At 49.9% G+C, this 24,111-nt stretch overlaps 1 protein-coding gene and 1 long non-coding RNA gene across 3 annotated transcripts in view; one reads left to right on the top strand and one right to left on the bottom strand.

The window, feature by feature from the left end:
* The window catches only part of PLEKHO2 (pleckstrin homology domain containing O2), a 28,114-nt gene extending 17,210 nt beyond the window's left edge, over positions 1–10,904 (top strand). Inside the window, exons 4-6 of the mRNA XM_084532615.1 lie at positions 1,038–1,142; positions 3,669–3,767; positions 6,183–10,904. Coding sequence (XP_084388741.1) covers positions 1,038–1,142; positions 3,669–3,767; positions 6,183–7,412 — 1,434 coding nt within the window. The 3' untranslated portion in view covers positions 7,413–10,904. The remainder of the gene's footprint in view (positions 1–1,037; positions 1,143–3,668; positions 3,768–6,182) is intronic.
* Positions 1–24,111, bottom strand: part of LOC311442904 — a 31,220-nt gene that overhangs the window by 5,679 nt on the left and 1,430 nt on the right. Inside the window, exons 2-5 of one of the 2 annotated variants that reach the window (XR_014696941.1) lie at positions 23,909–23,977; positions 4,007–4,145; positions 1,527–2,539; positions 483–627 (exon numbers count right to left, since the gene is read on the bottom strand). This is a non-coding gene — a long non-coding RNA (uncharacterized lncRNA). The other variant, XR_014696942.1, reaches the window with a different exon arrangement.

Genomic DNA, 24,111 nt, shown 5'->3' with positions numbered 1-24,111 from the left:
CAGATATTGTAGTGATAAGCAGCAAAGACGAGATCATCAACAGAATCAGTAATTGTGTCTTCAGGGCAGGGCTTGAGCAGAGTGCACTCAGTAAGACACATTGATCAGTAAGAGCACCTCCCCTGTCATTAGGGCTGGTGATAGGAGGAACTTGTGCAGCACGGCTGAGTTCAGGCTGCCGAGGTGACTTCGGGATTGTCTAATTTTTGAGTGCTTGATTTTGCCACTCGCGTGATGTTCTTTAGCACAAGAGTCTACCCGTGTGCCTGCACAGAGCAGGTGAAGGCACACCATGGGGCTATTCGGATCCAAGCCAGTCTGCCACTTGTAACGTGAAGATGGTGTTTCTCTCACCTGAAGGGTACTTTTGGGGCAAAGCTACGCAGTACCGTTCAAACCCCAGAAATTTTCTGTCTGTGGTGTCTGCTGCTTTATTTTTTCATTTGCAAACAGAAAAAGATACGGTGAATTTGTTCACTTACGCCGCCCTCCTGCTGCATCCCGTCCACACGCAGTTAAAGCCAGGGCCCTGGATTCCTGTATTGCTTCTGTTCTGCAGAGCTGCAGGAACAGGGAAGCGGGCAGAGCCCACAGCATGCAGGTTTCCTACTGCTCTCTTCTCGCAGCCTGTGGGGAAGTTGAGGATAAAGTACTTTATTGCCTTTGAACCACCACAAAACAAGTTGGACTTTCAATCTGATTCACTACGCACGGTTTGACCATTCCCTGTACAAATTTACGCTGCCATAAGACCTCCTCCACGCGTTTTGCAGAAGTAAAAAAACTCTCACTTTCTTATTTCTGTATTTATTAGCGGAGAAAATAAAACTAGAGCAACAAACAGTTCAGCATAACAAAATTCTGTTCGTGGGAGCTGTGATGCGAAATGCTTGCCAAAGCGCAAAGGAATCTGTAGTTTAAACACAGGTTGGAACTGGATGTTAAATAAAAGCTGAAGGGATATACAGAGAGCAGAAAGCTGCCTCTCTGTTCTTGACGAGAAACGCTTAGGCAAAATTCTCTCTCCACTTTTGCAGGTTCATGATATCAAATTTCAAGCTCCGACTTTGGAAGAAAAGGAATCGTGGATAAAAGCTCTTAATGAAGGGATCAATAGAGGCAAAAACAAAGTATTTGATGAGGTAAGAGAAACAGTTTTCAACCCCAGTATTTCTGTGTCAGTTCTCATTCACTGCTTTTCGAGCTAGGAAGAGAACTTGCCTGAGACCCCACGCTGCATGCCAGGCATGGTCAAAGGAAAGAGAAAGCCCATTCACAGCTGGTATGCAGGGCAGACCAAGCTGCATCCCCACGGGCTAGGAGCTTTTAGTCCCTCCAGTTCTCAGCCCAAGAAGCTAGAACATGCAGAGAAGTGTTGGAGCCCTTCTGCCTCTTGCTGCTTTCCCTTCTCTTCTGGCAGGGTTAGATGCAGGGGCAGCAGGGTGAGTAGATGTGTGCCAGAGGCATGCTCTGTGCTGCTGACAGCTAATATCTCATTGAGAGGCCCATGGGAGACCAGAGCTCACCAAAGTTAGTGGAAGATGGTCTGGGGGCTTCAGGGGGTTTTGGATCAGCCCAACAAATGCTCTGATGTTTCCCTGTCCTGGATGAAGCCGCTGGGGCACAGAAGCAGCTGCAGCACCAAGCCAGTAAGGACTCGTCTCCCCCCAGTGTCGTGATTCTCAGCACCAAGCAGCCTGGAAATGGAGGTGTTTGGTTAGGACATAGCCCAGTCTTCAAGACTGGAAAAATCTGCAGTGACTCAGTCCAGCAGCTATTCTGCCTCCAGTCTGGAGTCCAGTGGAAAGTTACTCCGTGGCTCCTCAGCCCGGCTGCTCTCCTGCCTGCCTCTCAGCTGGCCCCAGCACCTGCACGCCCCAGTCCTCCTCTCCTCCTGATGTGCAGAGGCAAGGATGAAAATCGCACATCCCGGAGCCTGACTAACCTTGCTCAGCTCCCCTTTCGTGTGTGATCAGCCCCAAAGCAAACTGAAAGAGCAGTAACAATTCTGCAGTTGTTTCTGTAACCGAAAGGAAGTGCACAAAACCACCGCCACGGGAATCACACAAGAGCTGGGCAGGGTAGCTAGGAGACTAAGAAATCAGCAAGATGTGTCGAGCAGAGGAAACCAAAGCAGTGAGTAAAAGTCAAGGGCTGAGCCCTGTCAATGTGGTGCTAGAGAATTTAAACCTTGAGAGCTTGGTCTTTGCTTTTATAAGGCAAAAGCTGGAGGAGAGGCTGGGACGTGCTCCTTTTTTGCCTGGGTAAATGACATCCAGCATCAGGTTTTTGCTGGCAGCTGGGAGCAGCAGGGAGGATGTTACAAAGTGGAGCAGCAGAGAGCTGAGCAGCCAGGCCTGCTCTCACGTTACAGCGGGTGGGAGATGAGATGTCCTGTAACACGGCGCTGCTCAGCCCTTGCTGGAGACCTGACGCCATCCCTGAGCTGCCCGGAGGGGCACGGCAGTGGGCAGCAAAGCCCAGCACGGCGTGGTGGGGTCTGGGGTCTTCATCTGGAGGTTCTGCTCCTTAGGAGAACCTGGATGCACAGAGACAGACAGCTTTTAATTCTCCTTCACTCCAGTTAGCATCAGACCTCGGATTTAAAGTGTTGCTGCACAGGCTAGGCACAAGGTGATGGCTCAGGCTTGGAGCAGCTCCACTGAAAGCTGTAGAAGCGCCCTGCTGTATCAACCAGGGATTGGGACCCAATTTTTCCTTTTAAACCCTTCTTTCACCCTCACCAACTTTTCTTACAGGACAGCCTTGTGGTCTGAAGGGCAGCAAACCGTGCTGACCTTTCACCGTCCTCCACACTGGCTCTGACCCTCAGCTGTGGCCAGCAGAACGTGGGAGAGCTGCCAAGAGAGGAGAGCTGCACGACAGCCCTTCCTGGCTGCCCATGCCTCAACCCAGCACTGCCACCCCTGCCACCACGCTGAGGACAACCTCAGAGTGCCTGGGCTGGCTTTAGAGGCTCTGCTGCCCATGGGATGCCTGTCCCCAGCCCCAGGAGGGTGGCAGACAGTGAGAAATACCTGCGATGGGGTTGGGTCTTCTAGTGGATTTCTACTCTGATGCCGGGAAATGAATTTGTTAATTCAGCTACAGTTGCAATTAATCCAGGTCACTGCTCACACCTTCTATTCAGCTTCCTGCAGTCATTAGAGCCGTACAAGGGAAGGTCTATTAGGAAGAACTGCTGATACAGTTCACCGTCGGGTCACGGTTATTAATGGGCTTTCACCTCCGAGATGGCAACAGCAATTTCGGTGCCGTGCTCTGCCACACGCAGGAGCTGTTCCGAGCCCAGGATGGGGTGGGGACAACAAAGCCCACTGGTGCCCTTCTCTGTCCTGCCCTTTTGGTAGAGAAAGGGTTAGTGATTCTGGACCTGAAGGTTGAGTGCTTTGCTCTGGAGTGCCTTTGAGATAAACGCCGTAATGCAGGGGATCGGTGCCTTAAATGTCCATCACGTATGTGCAGGGCTTTGCAGGCAAACTGTACCTAAGGTCTGAGGCTAAGATTGTAATGGTGAAATATTCAAAAATCATCTTGGATCCCAACACAGCGTCCCTTCCTGTGTGCCAACACCACCTTTATAGATGGCTCATAAGAAACTAATACCTCTTTTCTTTCCTCTCTCCCTCCCGTTCCCCCTTTTAAAGGTGAAAGTAGACGAGAGCCTTTCCTTGGACCATGTAACTCGGGACAGAGTGAAGATGACCCAAGGTCGCCGGCCACCCACGAGAAGCCACCTGAAGGAGGTAGGTGCCCTGCCTGGGGGCTGAGCCATCTCCCAGCTGGGATCAGCACGAGCTGCACAGCAGGCTGCTCCATCCAGCCACCAGCAAACCCCCAGGGAAAACCCAGGTGCCCGGAGAAAGCTCACAAGGGAAACAGCTTCCCCTGGGAAAGACGGTGCCAGCACCTCTTTAGCAACCCTCCGGGTTCCCATAGATCTGTAGCTGCTGCAGCGTGTTACGATATATTTAGCTTTCCATACCTCACGAGCCGCTGCGCTGTCTGGTGAGAGCCATTACGGTTTCACTTTAATCAGAAGAGACTGAAGCTCCTATATTTATTTTCTGAGAAGTGATGATTTTTGTAGCCACAATGGTCTGCCGGCCCAAGAACTGCGTGGTCTGTGGAGAGAAGCAGTATTTTTTATTAAACTAACTGGAAAAAGCAGACAAGCTTTCGGGTTTACAAACCCTTCCTTCGGTCTGAACCAGAATACATTATTCTCCCAGGCAGCTTTATAGACTGGCCTGTCTACTCGTAACTGATATTCTGGGTCTGTCACTTAAAAAAAGAAGGAAAGAAAGAGCACCACAGAATAAACCTGCGGTTCATTTCTATGGGAGAAGTTCTTATTAATGCGGGATTCCTGTGATTTACGAATAAGCTTCCACAGACAGATATGTTAGGAGGCCATTAATCTAAAGCAACGAAGGTTTTTAAATCAAACCTTCTTACTTCACACTTCCCAGGCTCTGAGTTATGTGTCTGCGCAGCTCTCAGATGACCCTACTGCAGGAAATGAGATGCCCCAAGAGTTTTAACTTTGCATAGAAATGGAGGGAGAGTGTCTCTTCTAGAGAAATGCACGGGGATGGATCCCAGGTTCCCATATATCCCTCCAGAAAACAGCAGAACAAAACCTGACAGAAGCTGGAGAAGCAACGCTGTGTAGATTCTCTGATGCCTAGAATGGGTTCAGTAAGGCAGGAAGCCAGCTCACTGTTTTCATGAGACACTTCAGATATCTGCAAGAGCTCTCACTTTTGGCCAAATCTGGGGGAAACTGGCTTGCAAATTCAAAAGCAGGAATGAGGGGAAAGGGGGAGGACAGAGCCTGCAGAAAGATGGGTATCACAGGTGGCTGCAGCGCTGTGAAGGAAATGAGAGGATTTTTTTTTCAGTGCCAAAGCAGGCCAGGTAAGGAGGGGTCAGGGCCAAGCAGCCAGGATGCAGCTTGCCTCTGTGTGTCTTAGGGGCTGGAAAGGCAAAAGAGGCTTCACCTAAACTCTCTGCACTGCAGGAGGCTGCCCGGAGCTGCAGCTGGGGCCCTCACACAGGAACTGCCATCGCATTTCTCCCCCCAGGGTGCCGAGCTCACACCCTGTAGCGTGTTTACCGCGTCCACCCTTTTTAGGATATCCCTCCCCTGCTCGAGAGGTTTGCACGCAGCCTGTGGTTTGAAGGTCTGATGGGCTGAGGCTTGGCCCCAGCGAGGCAGCGGTGAAATCAGGCTGAAGGGAGCGAGCAGAAGGCAACGGTCTTGCAAGAGCATCCCTGCTCAAGTGGCCTCAACACATGCTGACCATCCAAAGATCAATTTGTTTTACTTATTCAAGTGGAAATAGGGCAGTCCTGAAAGCAGTTTTGGGGAAACCATCTGTAAATGAAAGGGGTAGGGAGATACAGCTACCCAGGATGAGGAATTCAGGTTGTGCAGAGCTGAGAGCGCAGCACCAAGAGGAGAACAAAGAAGCTAAGGTTATGGTGGAGCACGTTTTGAGATGGTCTGCTCAAAGGAAGTAGTAAAAAAAAAATAATTCTGTGCTTTGGTCCTCATTCTTGACTGCTTGTGGCTATTGGCTTTGTTATTCTTGTGCAAGTCGCTGCGCTATCAGGCGGAAAATAACTCAGCAGCAAAAACGCTCACGGCAGTCACAGAACATGCTGGTCTGGAGGAAAAACGGGGCTGTGCAGAGGGACGGGGGTGCTCCATTTGATGCTTTCGAGATTTGCCGCAGCGTACGTGAGCTGACCCTGCTTCCTGCTTTGTCGGGTGAAGTGTTTGGGACTCACGATTATCCCAGCTCATTAAATTCTGGCACAGCAGATCTCACTGGCTTTCACTTAGCAGATGAATGCAGTGCTGTTAGAGGGGGGCTCGGGGTGATGCTGCACAGGAGAAGCTCCGTAGATTGCTCTTGAGCTGTAGAAGCAGCTGCTCTTGAGAGCACCATTTCTGTAATCAGTCAGATTCTCCTGGCAGTTTTGACAGATGTAAGTATAAATAGGGGGTGGATGTGTGAAGCAGTAATCCCCTGCCTTCGCCTTTCAGCTTCAGTTTTATGCCGCGAGTGTTTATACCGCTGTATCCATAGCAATTCCTTGAAGTTAAAGGATTGATGGAATAGAAATTGAAAAAGTTCCCTCTTGTGTTTCAGGCTGCCAAGTCTACGTCAGATGGTATTCTGAGACTAGATCTGGATATGGTAGACAATGGACCACCCACCTTTGACTCCACTATCAGCGAAAGTGACAATTTGCCACCTCAGAAAGAAACTCCAAAGCCACCCATGCCGCCTACAAAACCCACGGGCACAAAAGAAAACCAAGATGCAGAGAACAGCATTTCTGACCAGGAACACAAAACGCCTCTGCCTCCAGATCAGAAGCTTAAGGAAGGCTTAGCATCAAAGGACGATGTAAATGCCAAGGAAGAGGACTCTGTAAGCAGAGAGGAGAATGTGGAAGAATCCAAGGCGCCAGGTGAGGAGAACAGAGAGAAACTTGCTGAGCTCAGCAGCAAGGGCACATCAAAACCTCCAGTTCCTCTTCCCAAGAACGTGCCAGACAAGCTAAAAGTGGCTTGGGACCAACCGGTGTCTGAACTTGAAAACACAGAAGACTTGAAATCATCAGGAGACGGTAGCAAAGACAGCCCTGCTGAGACTGCTGCTGCAGATGTTACAAAGCCCCCTGCTCCTCCTCCTAAGATCCTGTCAGAAAAGATGCTAGCCACTATGAACTCCAGCCACGGCAACCTGGAAGCTGGGGGCTTGAAAGATCTGGGGTCTGGCAGCTCCGAGCCCCCGGTGAACGGCGTCGAAGGCAGCGAAGTAGCAGAGTCCACATCCCCAACAGCTGAACCTAAAGAAGAAAACGGGACAAGCTTGGCTGAGAAGGAACAGCAAAGTTCAGCAGAACAGACACCGAGTTCCTTAGCTGCAGAAACAGGCCAGGAGAGTGTAAAAGAAACTATCGAGGGGAAAACCTCCGTAGAAAACACTTCGGGCCTCAAACTTCGCAGTTCGTCTCTGGGAGACTTGCTGTCAGATTCCAAAAATACCCAGACAGCACTTCCAGGCCAAAGTCTCCCCAAGGATTCCCATCACTGCTTAGCTAAAATGGAGGAGAAAGTTGCGAGCGAAAGGGAAAAGGCAGAAAAACTTCTGCAGAAGGTTTTACGTGGGGGGCTGGAGCAGGTCCAGGAGGGGAACGGACCCCCAGTGATGGCAGAGACATTACTCAACGAGGCGGTAGAACAACTTCGGCAAGCTACGCAAGTCTTGCAAGAAATCAAAGGTCTTGGAGAACTGAAAAAAGAAGCAACACAGAAACAGAAAGAAAAGCAAAAGGATCTAGTGACTCTCTATAGGAGAAGTGCTCCCTGACACACTCTTCCAAGAAGCTTGGTTTTCGAAATCAAGGCTAAACGTTTGCCATTTATGATTTGTACCGTTGCTAGGCCAGTGTTCAAGAGGTGGTGTTTTGCTGTGCATGCACCATGTTTATGGGACAGAACTGAGCTCTCAGTTATAGCCTCTTCCCCTCTTTCTTCATGCTGTACGTACCAGTCCGGTTCTAATCCTCTCAGCACAGCAGAAGGTTACAGGACAGCTTCAAAAATGTGAATGGTTTTTAGGGACTTGGTCCAAAGTACTTTCAAATCAATGGATCAGGCCTTAAAAATTTCTGGTAGTCAAACCGAGTCAGGATTTTGAAAGAAGCAGAAAGGTTTCTCTAGCAAAAGCCCCCGTCTGTATTTACAAGCAGATACCAGATTACACTGGCACCTATCCGGTTTTCCCACTTCAATCATTTAAAGATAAATCCAGTCAGAGAACATTTTACTTTGTTTATACACTTGCTGGCAAGGTTTCCTGGAGCACCTGGCCCAGTGACATCTAGGAATGTAAGGATAAGTGGCTTAAACTTCTCCGAGGATGCTCGTAAAACCACATCCACAGTTAGTGACCGCACGCAGAGGCAAGCAAAACTGGCCAGCTCCTGCCTACGAGGAGTGTCCTCAGATCTAGGCACTCTTCTGAGTCTGGCCAGGCAACGCTTTAGGTGGGCTAAGCCCTGTGTAAATGAATGCAGGTTTCAATGCATCATTGCCAGGCACGTATTAATTGTTCCTGTTTCATTAACAGGGAAACTGAGGCAAGGATTCAGAGCAGGTTACACTTAGCCTTGGAAGCAGCATGTTGCAGCAGCACAACATGCTCATTTTTAAGGACCATACCTACCTGGTAACTCTGAATCCCCACTGTGTAATTGGGAACGATTAGCCAGATGTTTTGAGAGCTTGTGTCCAGGAGATGCCCAGGGTCTTCCCAGGAGAGCCTGTCCTTAAGAAGCTCATTTGTTAAGGATGTTCCCTTAGCTGTTGGCTCCCTGTTGTTGGGATGCTAACTGATAGGAGCAGGCATATCAGGCAGCCGGCCTGGGTGAGATCCCTCGTCCTATTCAGCAGGTTTCTACCTGCTGTGTCCTGGCTAGCCTGAGAGCCACGGTTTGGCACAGGCATCTGCAACTGGAGTATGGAGGGAAAGGCATTTTGCGCGCACAACTTTGGGGCTGGTCCCTGCGGCTTAAGTATATGAAAATAAAAAAAGCATTGCTATGTAAGGGGCTGAGGAAAGTGTTGCAGGAGGCTCTGGCACAATTCCCACAGCTCCCCCGCCCACCTGCTGAAAGCAATCACAATTCCCATGGTTTCTAGTGATTAAAGTTGTGATAAAATCCTGTCTTTGCACCGCTGCTGTACAGTGCTGTACCTGAGCTGAGTCCCCTCTCCTGTTCTGTACAGTATTTGCTCTCAGGAGAATCGTATGACATCCTGAAGGGCTTCTCCTTTGCTTAAGCCAGACTCTGGAAGCACAGAAAAGGATGATTTTTCCAGACTGGTTTTAAGGAGTGACGCGCTACCTTATCTTTTTTCTCTCACTGTCATCACTTTTCTTCTGTTATTCTTTGTGTAATTCCCCAGGTTCCACAAGGCTGCAGTGGGCTGCAAACACCTCCCTTTGCAGCAGCCCAGTGAAGCTTCATCTGCACCTCTTCTTAGGCTAGCCCACGTGCTCTTCAGATCTGAGCAGAGAAATGTTGTCTTTGGGCTTCCAAATATCCTGGTTTTCACCACCCAGAGTCATCAGGACAGGTAGCGAGTGACTAGAGCTGATGCTTCCATATCTTCTGATTTGGATTCAAGCAGCCAGGGTGGTCTCTCCCCCTCTCAGGACAGCTGTAGACAATGCATGGAAAATCACTTCTGATTCTCTCACGTGGGAGGTTCTACACAGTCAGACACTCAGGGCTCAGGTGCCACAAAAGCTTTGCGTTGAGACAAAAAGATTCCTACGTCCTAAGCCCACTGCCAGGCACACAGCCTGGAGGAAACTCTGGATCTGTGTGATTTGCTGCTGTAGATTGAATGTGAACCGTGGGTCTTACTTGCCTTTCAGATATTTTTAGGACAAGGGCTAATCATATAGACAATACTCTGTGCCTATCTGCTATCTAAATGTATTTTTCTGCATGTGCACTTTTGTTTACCGAACACTGTGTGGTATGAATGTGAGCTGTCAGAACCTGGTGCGCACTGGAAGTCGAGGGACATCAGCTTCAGAGAGCAGGCAGGCGTTTGCAGGATGCAGGTCTGTAACAAGAGAGAAACCAGATGGGGAAAAGGAGATCACACTAACAGGAAGACACATGAACCGGGGCAAACTCCGGGTGCAGGTTCATATCCCCAGGTGCAAGCCAGTCCTGACCTCCAGGATGGGCAAATCAAAGCCTGGAACTGAAAACTCATGAGCATGGAGGTAATTTATGGGAAGGTCAGTCCCCTAATGCACATACAAATGCTTCTGCTCTCACGGGTGTTTCTGGTGGCAGTGTGTTCTGTGGGTACCGTCTGGCAAAGAGCTGATGAAGATACCGAGACATCCCTGTCTGTTACAGCCAGACCTCCAGGATGTGCTTATATTTACTGTATATTTTTATATAATACTGGATATTCTAATGAATAAATGTCTGACATTTTACTGAATACCCATCGGTAGGAATCTTAACAGAAAAAAAAACCACCAAACAACCCTATCTGTTAGGAAATGAGCACATTAAATCATTTTACAAGCTACAGCTAATGATGGTTTTTGCTGTACTAACAGAACTTACTAGATTTGTATTATTTCTTGTAAATAGGTATAACTTAAGTGGGATCTCCATAGCACCTGGTAACTCTACTGCTGAAAACATTCCGTTGGAGACTTTTTAACTCTTTTTTCTAATAGGGTTAGCAGTTTCATCCTAAAACGTCTAGCCCAGCCCTAAGCCTGATTCACCCGGACTTCCCAGAAAACAACGGATCACGTTGCTTCTGCAGTTTTCCCACTTTGTTCTTCTCATTCTGGTCATAAGCTGGGCTCTGCCTAAGGCAGGAGGGTGGGCTACCTTGTAGCTGCCCTCTGGAGTGCTTCTAGATGCTCCTCTGCAAATGGCAGTGCTGGTCACAGTCCGAGACGGGATCCTGGCCTCTTGAGCCTTTGCTCTGACCTCCTGCAGCACCTCCCATCTTCAGCGTACGTCCTGCCACCACGCACTTTTTTGTTTCTCCCCTTAAACACCTGATTTCTGGCTGCACTAAGGCTGCCTTCTTGTGCCTGGCAACCCTGTGGGCATGGAGCGCTGGGGCGTGAGGCTGTGTTTCAGGCCGTGCCACCAGGTTACATTTGTGACAGGAAGGAAGTGAGCTTGCAAGCAAGCAAACGTGGATGACTCTCTGAGAAGCAGCTGCCGCAGCCAGAGGGAAGGCAGCACTTTGGCTCCTGCTTGTAACGAGCTTTGAGACTTGGCAATAAACCCCCTTTTAAATATCAGCTGTTTAAGAGCCATTTGTCCTAAAACAGGGGCAAAGAGGAGCCAGGAGGACTGGCAGCCGGGGGCTTTGCTGCGGAGGAGGGCGCGTTGCACGGCTGTGGTCAGGCTGGGGCGAGCAAGCTGCTGTGCTAACCACAAGCCTGGAGGAAGGAGAAGCACTGGGGCTTGTGGGTGGCACCCAGCTGGGCTGCTGCACCCAACCCAGTGCAGGCTCTGGCAGCTCTCTCGGGGCCGTCCTTAACGCCTTCATGTGGATTCTGGTGTGTAGCGAATGTGAAACTCACCCAGCGGTCATCCCCGTGGTGCTGAGCAGCAGCAGAGCTTCGTTCCCCTGCACGGATGCCAGTGAGCAACAAGAAGGCAGGAACTGGCGTCGTAGCGAGTGCTTCCCTTCTGTGAAACTGGGTGGAAACTGGCTAGTGGGTTGAGAAGTTACAAGGAAGCAGGGAAAAAGAATGCAAGCGTGCATGCCATCCTATTGCACAAGCTCAGCTTCGTCTGGGTAAATGTGCTTGGTAAACTCTGAAGGCCACTGCTGGGAAGGGGGCAGTTCCCCAAGGGAATTTCCAAAAGACTCGGTTGATTTCTACAGATATGCTACAGAAAAAAAGCTATTTCTCCTCTTCCGAGAAAGCAGACAACACATCACATTTGGGCCTCAAATTGATGTTGGTAAGGAAGGGCAGCGTCTAGCACTAAGTAAAGCCCATGAAACATGATTAAAAAGCCCATGAAAATGAAAACATACATTATATTGGCACGTGAAACATTTGCGTGACTGCGTTTAATTCAACGCATGGCCATAGTTTACTAATTAGAAGAGACTGTGTTATTTCATAATCTGAAATAGAGATTGGGGGTCCTAGGTTTCATCCAGTGATCCTGCAGAGCTCAATAATTTGCATCTGAGAAAGAGCAGAAAGAGCTCTTCCAGTCCCAGGGTGCCAAAGGATTTACTACAGCATTGGCTAGTCTACTGCGGTGACTTATTATTCTTGCTATTAAAAAATGTGTGTTTTATCTTAAACATGAATCGTCAACAGCAAAGCTCTCCAAGATTTCCCCTTCCAGTTAGAAAATCTGCCAGCACAGAACATATCCACTGTGTTTAGAGAACAGAGATCCCTGTTTTGTTATGCTATGCAAGTTCACATACTTCGGAAAGCCAGTGCTTCATTTGTTCCAGGAAACTTAGTCACTGTGTTCTTCTAGTGCCTTACCTCATGGCTCTGCAACCCACAATATTCCTGCGAAAACAGCCGATGTGATGTTACAAAGCATCAACGATTTCTTTCTCGGCAGCAACCCCGCTGTCTGGGGCAGTGTGAGGAACTTTAAGCAATGTGTTTTCCATCCACTCCTCGCCTCTTCGCAGTATCAGTGACAAATCAGCCCGAAAAATGTCCCCTCGGAGAGCAAGGGGGGCTGATCCTTGCACCTGCGGCTGCTCGGCGTTGGTCCCCTCTCCCTGACCTACTGGGCTGCTCAGTTCAGGGTTGGTAAAGCTGTGTCTGAGGACACTGAAGCAATCCTTCCTTAGTGCATATGTATTACAGAGCACTGGCGCTCAGAGCTGTAGATAAAAAGAGAAAGCTTCAGTGGAATATTACAAACCCCATTTGCAAGAAGCTATTACGGGAGGGATGGTTGTCTGCAGCGTAGCACATCCACCGCGTAAAGGAAAAAATAAATTGGCTTAATTTGCAGCAAAGAAGATCGAAGAGTTCAGAAAGGTCTTCCAGGCACAGGGTGGGGATGTTCTGGAACGGGATCTGCAGGAGGACCTCCATCAGCAGGATTTAAGAGCAGATATGCAGCGAGGGTGGGGCTGTCTTCCCTCTTCTGCACGGAACAGCGGATGGAGCCACTGCCTGCGGTCCTGTCCGGCCATATGGCTCCTGCAGGGCACTGGCAGAAGCCTCAGCAAGCAGGCGTAGTGGCTAATAAGCCCCACGGGCTGCTCAGTCCTTTAACCTTGTTTGCCCTCTCACTGGGGATCATGTGGAACGCGTGGAGCAGCGGGATGACAAACAGCTTGGTGCTCTGCAGGTCCCAGCTCACACCGCCTTGCTCTCCCCAGCTTTCCTCCTCTCCTCTTCTTCTCCAGCCTTCAGCTCTCTTCTCACCCTTTCCCATCTCAAGCCCCCTCCTCAGGCAGAAGAATTCCTTCAGAGAGAGCTCAGCACTCTGACAGAAGCTCTCCGTAACTTCTGGATGCGTCCCTGCCAAGAAAACCTCCTTACTCCTCGCCCCCATGGGATCCATGGGACAGTTCACTCATCCCCATGGGGATAAGTTTGTGCTCTGTAACTCAGGCGGTTTACAATGAATTTTAAAACAATTTGCTCAAAATAAATGAATGGAACTGAAATGCTGGGAAACAAAGCCAGAACTAGCTCCATTTTTTTTTTCTCTTTTTTGACTAAACATTATTGGCAATTCTCGTGTAGCATCTTCCAGTGTGCAGACCTTACGGTGTTTTGTGGACACGAATGACTTCAGCCTTGTTGTGCAGCCAGGAGAGACAGTGGAGCTTCTCACCCTCCAGAATGAAGGGAAAGACACAGAGCATTGAAGTGCTGGACTCCAAACCCGTTTTCCTGTGGTGGAAACTTTCATTTTTAATTAGTGCAGTACTGACATTCTGCAGCAAACATTAGATGACCTGAACAATGTTACCAGCCAAAGTCCTCTTAAAAAACAAAACAAAACAAAAACAAAACAAAAACAAAATAGAAACAAAAGCCCATGCTGACAATTTGTCCTCTGATGACTTTTCTAATCCTTTGAAGGATGAGGAATGGAACCCCAAATCTTGCTTCTTTGGTCGATTAGTAGTTAAAGAACTATTGTTCCTAGTCCATAGATGGACAAGTCATACCGTGCAAGTACTATAGATAGCTGTAAAATCTGCCATACTGGTCATTTGAATGAGAAATAAGAACCTGAATTGCTTTGGAGATGTTCTGGCCTAAAACAGAAAGCCACCTGGAGCTTTCTGCAAGGGAAGAGGGCAGGCAGTGGGAAGGCAGTGCTCAGTACTCGCCCTAATTCACAGGTAGGGATGTGGCATGTATGCAACGTAAACAGATCCAGACCCTCCTTCCCCTTAGGACTACTCAGAAATTAGGAAAAATCTGAGTTTGTTACTGGCTTCCCCTTACCCCTTACTTAATTCCCTCTTGGTGTCTAAATGGTTTTCAGATGCTCAGTAAAATTTTAAACGATATTCATATTTTCCCCTCACACCCACAAAAAAGCTCAAATAGTTATGGAGGAAAAATATTTTTGCTTTCCAGTGAAACCTACCTTGCACAAAAATAAATGCTTCTTAATGCTAATCAGTTTTATATGTGAATCATCACTGCACACTGAGGTATCTGTCACTGCAGCTGGCAAAAAGACTAGAAGATCTCCAGAAGTCCAGCGGACATGCAAGCCAGCATGACTCAGAGTCTCAGGGTGAAGAACCGAGCAAACAGAACCCCGAGTTCCTCTGCTATTTCATTCGCAACAAGAATTTCAGTTTTGAAATGCTGGCAAAATGCTCTGCGTTTGTTTAGACCACATCACCATGACAGCACAGCGCTGCCCGGTGCCTAACGCCCTGCGTGTATCTGCAAGGAACAGTGGTGAAGGGGAAGTGGAGCTCAGGGAAAGAACAGGGCCAGATGTCACAGGGGAGCTCGCAGCAGGTCCTGATCCAAACCTACGTCCTCCCACGCGGGTGATCAGCCTGATCAGCCTTCCCGTCCAAGCCACCGAGCCTCCCAGCAGCTTTCTCTGGTCCAAGGCTGAATTTTCAACAGCACGGGCTGAATGTCCTGAGCCAGGCAAATGAATTCCGCTGGTTTCCAAGTGCCAAGAGCTGATGAACTTCTGCAGGGCTGTCAGTGCAAACAATAGTCATGTGTTTGAATGACGGAGCTCTCAGCTTCACCACGCTTCTGCCTTTCTGTCCGTGCGGGTTCAAAACCACCTACCTCCAACCGTGCAACCAGGGCCTCGCTGCAATCGCAGGCAAGAAATTTTCTGGCAAAACATTTTCAGGTTAAAGCAGCAACCCAAAGCTGTTAACAGAGGATTAGGTATTTAGAAAAGTGTCCCGGTTTTAAAAAATGTACAAAAACGTTTCGAAAAGCTGACGATTCAGAAGTGGGCATTTTTGCTCTGGGGCATGAAAACACGATGTCAACACCTCAGCTAATCTTTAGATAATTTTCTCAACGAGTTTTTAAAAGGCTGCAACAGATCTTACATGTTTGGCTGGAGCTCGTGTAATTACTTCCTGTCTAATTACGTAAGTTTTCAAAAAGTTTTATTTTCTGCCTTGGTCTTCATAGGGGAAGAGAATTTAAACCCTTGGGAAAGCTCAGAAGATGGTGAAGCTCTTTCAGTCTGGATCTGGACAGACAGAATAGGATTCCTGTGCGTTTCAGTCCTCCAGATAGGGCACTGGGATCAATCCTGTTCCTCTGTGACTCTTCCCTCCAAGGAGCAGCGTTTCACTCTCCGTTGGTGCAGTCACACCGTGGGCTGCAGCCCATTTGTTTCGACTCAAGGCAGCAGCAACTGCACAGGTTTGGGGTTGGTTTTAATGGGTCTGCTGTTGCCCGGAGAGAAAGTGCCATTTTTTAGGACATGCACAGCACATTTACAGATGTCACAAGCACCACCGTCCCTATAGAACAGGGAGAACTCGGGCTGTTCTCCAGAGCTCCCGCTCAGCCCTTGGTGGCAGAGGCAGAGGGCCCAGATCCAACGTCCCCAGACCCTTTCTGCACCCATGAGGGGAGCCAGCCCTTTGGGTTTTGTCTGCAGTTTCCAGGCTCAGCAATCACAAGCGACCAACAGAAGCCAGCAGAGATTAATTATATTTTTCTCCCGAGCGGGTAGGTGCTCGACTGCAGAGCGCTGTGGCTGTAACTCAGCCGTGTTACAAGACATCTCCAGCACGAAGGAGCTGGAGCAGGAGGTAATTGAGGGCTGGCTCCCGGAGGGAATTTTCCCTTAAAAGGATAACGACATTGTCATGATGAAACCAGCTCGCTTCCACTGCCCGCAGAGCTTTTTGCAAACACGTCTGCCGGAGCTGGGGGCGGTGGCAATTATTCCAGCAGACTGCTAGGAGCAGCAGGGCAGTGGCTACTGCTCCAAATGCTCCAGGATCTCTGGCCTGTCTCAGCCGTCCTCTCCTGTGAAGGGCAGCCCCAGAAGGTCACTCCAGTGCCACGTAACAAGAAGCCAGCTCCTGCCGTCCGCTCAGGGAAAAGGGATACCTCAGCTAGGGTTGCAGGCAAAGAAGCCAGCCTGACACAAAGTGCTCGCGCTCAAAATCCGAAATGTTTTCAGAGGGGCAGGCAGGATGCCAGCTGAAAGCATACCAAAGCCACGCAGGAATTTTTTCCAATTAAATCTTTTTTTCCACCAGAAAATACCCGAAACCCCAGCTTCTAATCTGAGAGCCCGTGGAACGCTTCTGAAGAAAGCTCTTCCAGGGGGGGTCAAGGCACACGATGAGAGAACTGAACCCTCGCGTGGCCTCTCCCCCAGCAGCAGGCTGCTGATAAGGGAGAGCCAGGTTTGGGGCCGAAACCCTCTTCTGCCTTGCTCAGAGCAGTGACTTGAGCCTCAGCTTCCCACAGCCCAGAGGAAACCACCTTACCTCTAACATAACTGCTGCTCCAGGCCTGAGAGCCTTCCTTGCCTTCCCCACAGCCCACCCAGCTGGAGCTCTGCTCTGTGTTCTCTTTGCAGAAGGGCTGCAAACACTGCGGGTTTTGGAAGGAATGATACGGGAAAGATGGGTTTGGGCCCAGCTGTAGTGCCAGTCCCAGGTTCCCACCTCACAACCAAAGCCTCTCTGTGCACATCTTGGGTGAGATTTTCAAAATCTGAGATTTTGAAATCTGGCTGATGCTCATGCAGTCTCTCTAGCACAAAATAACCCACCCATCGTGCCACGCACGGAGCAGGGAGCAGAAAGTAAAACACCACCCCTTCCTCTGAGGACTAGCAGCCTACACGGACCCCAAGCAGCTCCTGTCCTTGTTTCACAGCAGGGAGCCAAGGCATGGGGCAGAAGCCCGGGTTGCTGGCGAGATGAATTTCCCAAATAGCTGGTCCTCAACAAGCCACCATCACTGAAGCAGGATCTGTTAGTGCTGAGCACCTGTAAGAGGCAGACCAGCAGGCACAGCGGTCAGCTCAGGAGCTGCAGGACCTCTGCAGCCGTTCCTGGATCTGTCTGGTGCTTGCTCCTTCTGCTGACAGCTCCCCTGTGAAGTGTCAGCTTGAACTGGTCCCATTTCAGGAACTCTGCAAGCAGTTATGGAGAACCAGCACTCTTCCTCTTGGCTGTAGGGGTAGAAATCTTCACTTTCTGATCAGTACTTCTCTGCAAAGAGGAGCTTCACCAGGGGAAGTGTGCTAGCGCCGATAAACAGAAACTCATCCAGAGATAATGAGCAGAAAGCTGGAGAGGTACAGGTGTCTACAGGCACAGACCGGTTGCCGTTTGGCTTTCCCTTTCTGTGAGTAATACCAGGAAAATGAATCAGGCTCTATTTGTGAGTCACAGCGAGCGAAGGTAAACTTCCTCTCCAGACGAGGAGAACCTGGGCAGGTGGAGGAAGAGCCGTGCGTGTCCTCATGTGCTGGATAAACACATGGAGCTGCGCGAATCCTGCCCCAGGGCCTGATTTCTGCAGGCCTGTCCCAGAGGAAGCCCCTGTGCTGGAAACATACGATAAACGTGACAACATCTGCCTTCTGCTTCCTGTGCTGCGCGCAGATTATCGCTCTCTGCAGATAGCTCTGTCCCTTCTCGGAGAGAAAGCTGGGCTTGGGGCTTTTTAAAGGCCCGCTGAGACCGGCTGCCATCGGAGCCAGCTCGTTGTGTGTGTGCTCACACGCCATGCGCACCCTCTAGCTGCTTGAGCAACACGATCCCACATCTGCCTGGGGTTGTTTGTTCCCTCATCCCTCCTTCTACCAGCCCCACGTGCTGGAAACAGGAGCAGGGCAGGCAGAGTGCTCTGCACTCGTGCTCTCTCCATGAGCGGAGCGGAGCTGACGCCCAGCTGAGCCCCCTCACCTCCTCCAAATAAATGACATTATTTTTTTCCAGGCTGCTCGTGCCCAGAAGCGAGGACGCCCCTGGAAATCAGCAGCCCGTGTGGGAGCTGGTTCGGCGCTGATCACCAGAAACTCCAGCAGCAGGTTTGTAAAGGGAAGCCTGGTGGGCTGCGATAAAATAGAAGCCATCAGCCGGCGATTTGACATCTGCAGAGCTCCTCCTCGCAAAGCACACGGCTCCAGCTGCCGCCCCAGCCCCCTCCCCTCGCCTCCGACTCCAGGACCATGAAATTACTCATTAGGCCTGGAACAAACTTTCGGTGCACTTGCATGTGGCTGGGGACAGAGACAGATGTTGCGGGCTCGGGAAGAAAATTGCTGAGAGACAGAAAAACACTTCCAAAGCTGCGCTGCTGCCTCCTGACAGCGTGCTCCTGGCTCCTGCTGCACGCTGTGCCTAACCATGGAGTTAGAAACAAAAACACCGGTGGCATCGCAGCTCTATCGACCCTTTGCCTCCGCTTTGATTTTATTAAATGCCCAAACATAAGTGTTTTTTTGCATTGCTTAAAATTTTGCATCGAGCCTTACAGGATGACATTGGAGAAGCTCGGGGCTGTGCCTCTGGCAGGAGGTTTCAGCACGTGAGGTTTACTGGTTACAAAATCCCACATTTCAGCTGCGCTCTTCCTGATAAAAGCAGGGCCAGGATTGCCTTTAGGAGCCAGACAGTCCTCAGAGGGCCAGGAAGCAGGGGACCCGCCCTCGTTTACACATGCAGAAAGTGAGAATAAAAACATTGCCTGCAGGCACGTCAGTGAGGGGATTGGGAAGCAGTGTCCATCAGGGCTGGGTTTATGGGATGCAGCCACCCCCACCTCCCATAACCAACTCTCGCTCGGTTAAACCATCGCATGCAAACCTGGTAGGGACAGGACACCGGCCCCAGCACAGAGTCTGCTCTCACAGGCAGGGAGGAATATTTCTGCCCTTTTGATCCTTCCCTGCTGCACTTGCTTTCCTTCGCATTGTAGATGTTTAAAGAGGATATCAGTCTAATATTCCTGGCCTTGAAAGCCCAGGCTGACCTCAGCTAGCAAGGGGAACAGTTCAAAGCAGAGCCAGGATGACCACTGGGACCTGATAATGGCTGTGAGATTGAGGTTGTCCCACCAGAAATCTCCCGGCTGCTGGTCACATCTCAGGCACAGACTTAAGAGAATTTGAGCACGATGAGCTTTCACAGACCTCCTCACTGCCAAGCATCACAGAAATAGTGCATCTCCCCTCCCTGTAGTACTTTTCCTAAGATATCATTCAGGAGTAAATAGCCATTGAGCAGATTTTTTTTTGCTTCTCATGCATTCCCACAGGATGGCGGTGAGCTCAGCTCTCCACAAGTGCAAGGAGAAGGAACTGAGCTAGAAGATGTCCTGAAGTGGTGTCAGTGAAGGGCAGAGATAACAGGAGTGACCCGATCACCAGGAACAAGCCCAGCGACAGTGTTAATTGAGTGTAAGCTGCACTTTCAGAGCTACACAGAAGCTTAAGCCCATTTATCTTTTCAAGGGATTTAAAGGCCTAAGAGCTTTGGAAAATGGCACGGACAGGACGGGAAAGTTCAAATCACCAACTGCAACTTCCAGGCGCTGTTAGCAGGGATTGACCCATCTGTGTCAACCCCACACGGCGCCTTGCCAGGCAAGACTTGCTCACCTGCTCTCTCTGGCATTCCCTGGGCTCCTCGAGACTTTTCCTTCAACCCAAACAAACATAACCCCTTGCGTTTCTCTAGCGCATGATTTCATCCCGATCCCGTAACACTGGATTCTTCCTGAGCCTGGAGACAGAGAAGATTGCTTTGTGGTACGGCGTGCTTCCTGACCTAGAGCAAGAGCTCTGCTGAAATACCTCCTTCTGCATCGTCTGAGAGGCTACGCAGGATAAGCAGAGTCTGGGAAGGCAGGAAAAATGGAATTATAGGCTTGTGAAATGGACACTGACAAAAAAAAAAAAAAAAGAAATGAAGTGCTAAGCTCACTCAGAGGCCGTCTGTGTTTAATCCAGTCATCAGACAGTCTCTGTTTAACTAAATATTTGATTTCAGAATTGAGCCTGAATCATTACTGGCAAAGGTTTCAAGCTCCACAGGTCTCTCTAACAAGCTGCTCCTTCTTGGGAGCCCTGCAAGGAGGTGAATACAGCCTTTGAGGAAAGTGATGGATCCTTCCTCAGGCTTCCAGAGCGGGTCTGTGGAGTCCCGTTAGGTTTCCACAGTCTCTGAAAGCTTCGTATGTTTGACTGTTGGAAGCTACAGGGCTGGTGTTTTTTTGTGTGCATTGCTGGGACGTTCCCAGAGGATTTTTGGCTTCGCAGCATGTCCCAGCAACAGAGTTATCAAAGGAAGCACCAAAAATAACCTAGCCTACAGGACAACTCAAAGCCTGGCCCAAATTAAAAAAAAAAAAAAAAAATCAGCTGGAGCCACACATGAAGACATGCAGACAGAGCCCTGCCGTGGATTCCATGCTGCTGGGACACGTCTGAAGGTGCAGTTTGCCAACCAGGACACAAAATCTGTACATTTAGTTTCTCTCACACCCACAGCAAGGCCGCAAAGTAGCACAAACACACAATGCCCCACGGCATCACACCAAAGGGCCCAAAGGAACTGATTTGTGTGCTTCCACGCAGAGCCCTCCGTGGCTACCCCAGCACCTTGTGCTGTTTGACACCCAGCCGTGTAACGACAGTCCATTAACACAGGACGAGGAATGTGGTCGGCTCCTCTCCCGTGCAGCATTTAATTTCCTGACCGTGGCAGCAAATGACAGAAAAGACAACCCTCCAGGGCAGGAGGCTGCTCCCTGAGCCGGGCTCCCCCGCTGTGGGCAGCTCCAGGGAAGCAGAGGCTTGGCTTCCCGGGCTGCAATCAGCTGCAGGCAGGAGGAGTCACCTTCCAGTTTTGCTTCCAACGGAAATAAATTCAAGTCCGATCTGCTAAACCTTTTGGTAAGCAACTGTTTCTGCATAAACACATGCTGGTTTGTGGGCTGCGTTACATGGTTAGCTGCAAATCTGACTGACTTTAAAAATCACTGTGTATACAACCAAACCAGAGGGCAAACAGAGGCGCGTTTTAAAATGGCATGGATTTAAACGGCCTGACTCATGATTTCTGAAAGCTGGAGATTGAAAATAACGATTATCCTAAACTAACACATAAAAACTGGGCACAAATGGCTATGTCAGAGAGCTTCACTTCTAAGCAAGAAAGAGCACGAAGCCAGCTTAGATTTCTTCATGTGAAATAAAGCCAAAGACCTTTCTGAAGACGGGGTCAGTATCAGACATATATTGCAAAAAGAGCTCAAGTTATCACCTCCCCTTGTCATCTGTTACGGTACAACATTAGAGGGAAAATCCAAGTGCTCTTTTAGGTCTGTTAGCTAATAAATGGATCGCTGGGCAAGTGGGCAAGTGTTTAGTGCTGTTAATAAATCCCTGCAACATTCTGTACTCAGTGTCAGCAGAAAGCCTTCATCCCTTCCACACCTGAACACAAACCTATTTGGTAAGGATGGAAGGAACTGCCTACACTGCTTTTTTTCTGCCTGCTGCAAATACCCAAGCCCACAGATGCAAACTTCCAGTACATCTGTGCTACTGCTCTTCTGAGATCAGCATTACTCCCAGATCACTCCCAGCTGATTCAAGTTCTGGGCCAGGTGCAGACAATGATGCTAACAGTGGCAGGTTAAATCTGGACAGCTTTCCATCCCCAGGTCTCTCACAGCACAAGGAAAGAGTGGCAAGAGCCAGAGGTGCCACCCAAGGCTGGCATGTCACTGGGCCAGGCACAGTACCTATATATGAGCAGGGATTATTGCCTGCCCTTTTCAGAGCTGTTTCCCCAGCCCTCAGGCACTAGGGTACCCAGTGGGGAAGGCTCAGCCCTTCGCAGTCATTCCCGCTGGCGCCGCTCCAATTTGTCTAAGACACTTAAATATTCATCACGAGAGAGCAAGCGTCCGTCTAGCCGGGTGCGCAGCCTCCTCTCGAGGGAGACAGGACACCTGCCTTCTACGCTCCCCGCTCCATCAAATCATTAATTATTTAAAATAACAGGAAAGGGCAAGAAAAACTCTCTGCACCAGACAAGCTTGCAGCCTGCTGTTTACAGTACTCTCTGGGGTCCTGTAGAGATCAGGGTTTCCATCTCCCCTCAGGCAGAGGCAAGGATCAAACCCAGCTTTTCCTTCTCCCAGGGGAGGATGCTCTACCAGAAGGGCTTCCCCTGGACCCAGACAGCCCTTATGTTTGCTTTTCCTACCAGAGAGTGATTATTTTTTTTTTAATTCAATTTGAACAAAAGGAAAACAAAACACAAATCCAAAGCTCTATGACCAGCAGCTAATCACAGACCCCCACGCACAATCTGTGACTGTTCAGGAGCTCGGGGTCCACTGGGGCGAGAGGCAGCGCTCTCCATCTCTCCATTTCTCTGCTGCAGCCCCTGCCGGTGGTCCCTGCAGCAAAACAGCTGCATCAGTGCAGCGCTTGGCTGCACAGCCCTCAGCAGCACGCCTCCGATGAGATGGAAACCGATGGCTTAGCCCAGCAGTGAAGTTAGTTCTGGTGTCTCTGCACAGGGTGTAGCTGCACCCACAGAAGGATTTTTCTCTATGAGCAGAGGTCTTTACATCTCCACATCCCTCTGGATACTGATTTGGCTTTGGGCCTGCCTCACTGCATCTCTCCACGCTCTCTCTCTTGCAGCAGAAGGGTCCCCAGGACAGTGGTGTCCCCCAAGACTGGCCTGAACCAGGGAGCAGCCCCAGCTACAGCCTGGAGTTCATTGCTCACAGCAAATCGCGGCAGGTAAACAGCACTGGCACCCTCGTGTGGTCGCTGTGATTGCGTGCTCTCACCCAAAACCGGCGGTCCAGCAGGACTGCAGAGCACAGGGAGATGACTCCTCGGGGGATTCCTTCTGAGGAGGGGAGAGGAGCCCAGGACAAGGGTGAAGTCTGACAGACCGACCGGTTGGCAGGGTACAGGGAGGGAATGCAAACCTGGTGCTGCAGGGACTAAGCAGAGAAATCAGAGTTGCGGGGCTAGAAGGGTCCTTGCAAGATCACTTCTATCCTGAAGTGATATCCCCTGCAGGGCCAGCAGGCAGGGTTTAGCAGACATTGCCAGCAGGTGACAGGGTGAAAGCTCCAACATGCAGCCCTCATTTAAGTGATTTTAACTGTTTTCAGGGCTAAGTTGTTGGAAAAGGCGGGTGAGAGGAAGACAATGAAGGAATCTGGGACGCCTTTTGCCGGCAGAAGACATAAGAGGTGATTTGACAAGGTCTGGGTAAAGCAAAGCACACTGAACTGGGCAAGCTCTGAACCCTTTGAGTCTACCAGCGGGTTTCCAGGACGGGTCAGAGGCTGCCACCAGAGGCAGTTCCTGCAGTGCAGTCTCGCTTAGAAATGTCTGCTTTATGTAAACTGACAGCTAGGACCTTGCTTCAGCAGCAGCTGTATCTCACCACTGATACAGACCTCAAACAGCGAGCATCTGGCTCCTGAGGAACAGCTACCAGCTGCTCAGGCACATCCCAGAGAACACCCGTGTGCCACATTTACCCCAAAAATTAGATATGGCAAGAAAGCTGTGAGGGTCAGACCCGCTTCAGAGACCTTATACAGGCTAAACTGAAATGGCTGTGGCAGAAAGAGCAGCTCCCACGTAGCTTCAGGTGAGAATTGCTGCCAGAGCAGTCATTGCCTGGCACTTGTGAAAAGGCAGCAGCATCTCTTCACCATTCTGCATGGTGGTGGGACATCACTGACAGGACAAGCACCCAGCTTTGTGGTTCCTTGGTACTCACCCACAAATCATCTGCTTTGGGCCCTGTTTTTTTTCCACTTACCTCAAAGCTCCACAAGACAGATCTGGTCCTTTCCCAGCCTCAGCTCAACCAGTGCCCGCTTGCTTCCTCCTAGAATTATCAAAACGGAAAACAAAATCAAAGACAGAACCACAATGGATGTTGAAATAGGATAATATTAACTAAAAACCTGGGTGAAGAGCACTTTTACCCCCTTCTGCACCTGCTGTTGTGCCTCGGCCGTG

The sequence above is a fragment of the Aythya ferina genome (assembly GCF_964211825.1).
Source record: "Aythya ferina genome assembly, chromosome: 11".
Taxonomy (NCBI): domain Eukaryota; kingdom Metazoa; phylum Chordata; class Aves; order Anseriformes; family Anatidae; genus Aythya; species Aythya ferina.
The sequence above is the reverse complement of the archived record's forward strand: the minus strand, read 5'-3'. Positions and strand labels throughout refer to the sequence as shown.